Genomic DNA, 5,000 nt, shown 5'->3' with positions numbered 1-5,000 from the left:
AGAGAGAGAGAGAGAGAGAGAGGTCGTAGAAGTAGTGGTAGTATCACTAGTATTATTATCTATTATCATTCATTCGTTTGCTATTTATTTACAGGAACAACATTTCTGAAGAAGATATTCGCAGAGGCCAACAAGAAGAGCAGAGTCTTATGGATCGACCGGTTCTTCGTCCGACCTGTGGATGATTATGACAAAGCAATCATGTTCTTTTTCACCAGGTCAGTTCAGTAAAAAAAAAAAGGGTGTCATCAGTGGAACGCGTGTGCGCCTTGGGAGGGGCGGAGGAGGGATGGGAGGGTGTGGGGGTGGGGGTGGGGGTGGGGGCACGATTTTGTTATCTAACAACTGCACAACAGCAAAGGTTATAATCATTATGACGTCCCCAACACCCCAAATCCCCATTATACTCAACGCTGAGTGACGGTCTTGTGCTAGTCCCTCGGATTCCTATCCTGATCTCGGTATACCGAGGTTCTGTGTGCAGCCTGCACGTAGCGCACGTAGAAGAACCCACGACAACAACGGGGTTTTCCTGGCAAACGTATGTGAAAAAAACCCCAAAGAAAGAAAGAAACAAAACTTAGTGAAACAAATACGCTTGCAGACAGGAAAAAACCAACAACAAAACAACAACAAACGAACAAAAAACCATACGGTGGCGCTTTACTGCGGCGACACGCTCCCCTTGAAGAGAGCAAACTGAAATTCAGATAAAGCAATATGAAATGACAAAGAAAGTTATACAACACAACACAACACAACACAACACAACACAACACAACACACACAATCCATACAACACAACATAATACACACAACACAACACAAAATAACACAACACATACAACACAACATAATACACACTACACACACACACACACCACAATACACAATACAATACAATGCGCCTATTAGCACAACGACAACGAGGACTGCTGTTGCCTCTATTCATGACAACCACCACCCCCGATACGTAAACCGTCGAAGACATCATCACTACAGACGCTAACACACACAAAAAAACACACAACCACCCCCAACTACTCTAAAAATGAAATCGAACAAAACGTCCACCCACACTCCCGCTCCCACACACCATACCACTCACCTGACCAATACTTGACTTTTGGTGGATGGTAGTTAGTACTCTTCGTGGATTCATTCTTTTTTGAGGAGGAGGGGGAATTTTGTTTAATGTTCCGTCACACATATAGGTGATTGTAGACATTTTGTTGAAGTATTTATGTATAGAAGTCGTCTGCTAACTAGTGGTAGTTTCTGAGCTGTTGTTGTCTCGTTCGTCATTTATCAGATGGATTCCCCCGTCTCCTCGACGAAGGCGGCAGGACGCCGCAGGTCCTTCAGTCCTCGTAGAGCTTCCGGGCCGCTGGGATCACAGGGCCCGGCACTCTACTAGCCCGGCGGGACTCCACTGGTAGAGCACCATCTCGAAAAGATATGAGATTTTCCATCCATGATGTAGATGCGTTGTACCGCCGTTACGCGCCAGGGACCCAGTACATCCGTCTTCGGCACTGGTTTTCTTGTCCGAGTTTCCCTCTCGTAGGCGACTTGCCGACCAAGTCTTAAGAGCATCCCCTACCCTGGTTTGTTTCTCCGAGGTTTTCCTTCCCCGTGGCTAGAGGTTTTTATGCGCCTCTTACTCGCATGATGAGTCCGTCATATGACACATGGGGAATTTCATATGGTGTAACAGTACCACCTGTTACCCCGCCCCGTCCTGGTTGGAACATCGCCATTTGGTCCGGGACTGCTTATTCGACCAGGCAAGCCTGACTTAAATCGCAGATAACCCTCATATCTGGGGGCCGTTCCCCTATCCGCCACCTGGGGACCCGCCGGGATGGGGATAGTCGCCCCGCCCGGGTTTCTGAGCTGTAACCGTGTATCTTCGATGAAATCGTGTTGTGGTTGTCCCCACGACATGCCAAAAGTTGTGTCTTCATTGATTGATTTACCAAAGTTATTACAGGAAAAAGATTGCAGTGAGACACATAGCACAAACTTGCTGTGGAGGCACACACAAAGAAGGCATGCGCTATCCGCCTGTATTTAGAACAGTGGGCCCTGCCTTTCAATCAGTGCCGAGTCACGAGACAGTAGGTAGAAAGTCACTGCATATTTGATGTTGTGTGTAACACTGTCGCTGTGCAATGTGTTCACTGTTTGCATGTGCAGTTTTCCGAGCACACCATAAGCTTCAGCTTGTTGCTGCTGTATGTTTTGGCAATGCCTTTACTTGCTTTTGAGATTAAAAGATCGTGTCTAAAACAAAACAAACCAAGTCACTGCCATGATTAGATGGCCGTGAAAAGGTTATGGGATCTTGTTACCTTTAGGGGACGTTATTGTATTGTATTGTATTGTATTGTATTGCATTACTCTTTCTGTCACAACAGATTTCTCTGTGTGAAATTCAGGCTGCTCTCCCCTGGGAGAGTGCGTCGCTACACTGACAGCACCACCTTTTTTTTGTATTTTTTCTGCCTGCAATTTTATTTGTTTTCCTATTGAAGTGGATTTTTCTACAGATTTTTTTTTTTTACCTGGGACAACCCTTTTCTTGCCGTGGGTTCTTTTACGTGCCGCTAAATGCATGCTGCACTCGGGGCCTCGGTTCATCGTCTCATCCGAATGAGTATCAGTATCAGTATCAGTAACTCAAGGAGGCGTCACTGCGTTCGGACAAATCCATATACGCTACACCACATCTGTTAAGCAGATGCCTGACCAGCAGCGTAATCCAACGCGCTTAGTCAGGCCTTGAAAAAAAGGGGGGGAAAAGAAAAAAGAAGAAATAAAATAAACAAATAAATAAATGAATGAAAAAAAAAGTTATAGTACGTAAAGAATGAAGGAGCTGTTTCTTCTTCGTTCGTGAGTTGCAACTCCCAAGTTCACTCATATGTACACGAATGGGGTTTTATGTGTATGGCCGTTTTTACTCCGCCATGTAGGCAGCCATACTCCGTTTTCGGGGGTGTGCATGCTAGGTATGTTCTTGTCTCCGTAACCCACCGACAGCTGACATGGATTACAGGATCTTTAACGTGCGTATTTTATCTTCTGCTTACGTATACACACGAAAGGGGTTCAGGCACTAAGCAGGTCTGCACATATGTTGACCTGGGAGATCGGAAAAAATGTCCACTCTTTACCCACCAGGCGCCGTTAACGAGATTCGAACCCGGGACCCTGAGAATGAAAGTCCAACGCTTTAACCACTCGGCGAAGGAAGGAATCTGTCCACACCAATCCTCCCCACCGTTCCTCCTTCATCATGCAGGGAGCCCTACTCACGCATCCTCTCAGCCTATGTGGACAAGCTGTGGTCGCCCAACCTGCACTTTTGGCGCGTGCTGGGGAGGGGCCTGGTGGGGCAGGTCAGGGCCCAGGTGGGGTCAGGAGCCTCCAACACACACCGCTCCCTGGACTGTGGCCACGACGTCACCTTCCCCGAGTTCATCCGCTACTTCGTGCAGGGCATGACGCGGGACGTCCGCGTCAACACCCACCTGGTGCCCACACACAAGTTCTGCGAGGTGAGAGAGGTGTGGCCGTTGGGGTGTGTGTGTGTGTGTGTGTGTGTGTGTGTGTGTGTGTGTGTGTGTGTGTGTGTGTGTGTGTGGTATGGTGGTGGTAGGTGTGTGTGTGTGTGTGTGTGTGTGTGTGTGTGTGTGTGTGTGTGTGTGTGTGTGTGTGTGTGTGTGTGTGTGTGTGTGTGTGTGATGGCGGTAGTGCTGGTGGTGGTGTGTTTGGGTTGGGGTGGTGTGTGTGTGTGTGTGTGTGTGTGTGTGTGTGTGTGTGTGTGTGTGTGATGGCGGTAGTGCTGGTGGTGGTGTGTTTGGGTTGGGGTGGTGTGTGTGTGTGTGTGTGTGTGTGTGTGATGGCGGTAGTGCTGGTGGTGGTGTGTGTGGGTGGGAGTTCTCTGTGTGTGTGTGTGTGTGTGTGTGTGTGTGGTGTGTGTGTGTGTGTGTGTGTGTGTGTGTGTGTGTGTGTGTGTTTTGTGTGAGGGTGTGGGGAGTGTGGAGTGGTGGTGGTGGTGGTGGTGGTGTGTGTGTGAGTGTATGTGTGTGTGTGTATGTGTGTGTGTGTGTGTGTGTGTGTGTGTGTGTGTGTTTTGTGTGAGGGTGTGGGGAGTGTGGAGTGGTGGTGGCGGTGGTGGTGGTGGTGGTGTGTGTGTGTGCGTGTATGTGTGTGTGTGTGTGTGTGTGTGTGTGTGTGTGTGTGTGTGTGTAGTGGATGGGTGGGAGGTGTTTGTGTTTTGCGGGGTGGTGGTGGTTGGGTGGTGGTGGTGGTGGTGGTGGTGTGTGTGTGTGTGTGTGTGATTGTGTGTGTGTGTATGTGTGTGTGTGTGTGTGTGTGTGTGTGTGTGTGTGTGTGTGTGTGTGTGTGATAGTGTATGTATGTATGTGTGTGTGTGTGTGTGTGTGTGTGTGTGTGTGTGTGAGAGAGAGAGAGATAGTGTATGTATGTATGTATGTGTGTGTGTGGTGGTGGTGGTGGTGGTGGTGGTGGTTGTGTGTGTGTGTGTGTGTGTGTGTGTGTGTGTGTGTGTGTGTGTGTGTGTGTTTAGAGAGAGTATGAGGTATACGCGATGTGCGTGCAAAAAAAAAGAAGAAACGTTTGATTAGGGTGTGCATAATGTGTTAATTCTTCAACCAATCAGTCGATGAGTCCGTCGGTCAATGAATGACCCAGTCGACTCGTAGGTCAGCCAGCAATCAGTCTGGCTACTCAGGTTTGCTGAAAAAAAAACCCGTTAAAGTGTTTTATTCACAATCTGTTCACACAGAGAGACCACAATTGGAATCGGAATTGGAATTCGTTCATTAAGGCCAAAGCCTCATATGAAGAGGTTCGAACAAAACAACATCTATTTTCTAGCAAGTAAGAAAATAGTATATATAAGCCAGAATTAATATAAACATGAAAACATAAGTGCCGAACTGGATACAACAGAAGCAGTGATTATCAAT

At 47.7% G+C, this 5,000-nt stretch overlaps 1 protein-coding gene across 2 annotated transcripts in view; it reads left to right on the top strand.

The window, feature by feature from the left end:
• Positions 1–5,000, top strand: part of LOC143280460 (uncharacterized) — a 14,561-nt gene that overhangs the window by 6,559 nt on the left and 3,002 nt on the right. For both annotated transcript variants that reach the window (XM_076585112.1, XM_076585113.1), the window contains 2 exons: positions 95–218; positions 3,308–3,563. In XM_076585112.1, coding sequence (XP_076441227.1) covers positions 202–218; positions 3,308–3,563 — 273 coding nt within the window. In that variant the 5' untranslated portion in view covers positions 95–201. The remainder of the gene's footprint in view (positions 1–94; positions 219–3,307; positions 3,564–5,000) is intronic.

This window comes from Babylonia areolata, chromosome 3 (genome assembly GCF_041734735.1).
Source record: "Babylonia areolata isolate BAREFJ2019XMU chromosome 3, ASM4173473v1, whole genome shotgun sequence".
NCBI classification, from domain to species: Eukaryota; Metazoa; Mollusca; class Gastropoda; order Neogastropoda; family Buccinidae; genus Babylonia; species Babylonia areolata.
This window is presented reverse-complemented; position numbering and strand designations above follow the sequence as displayed.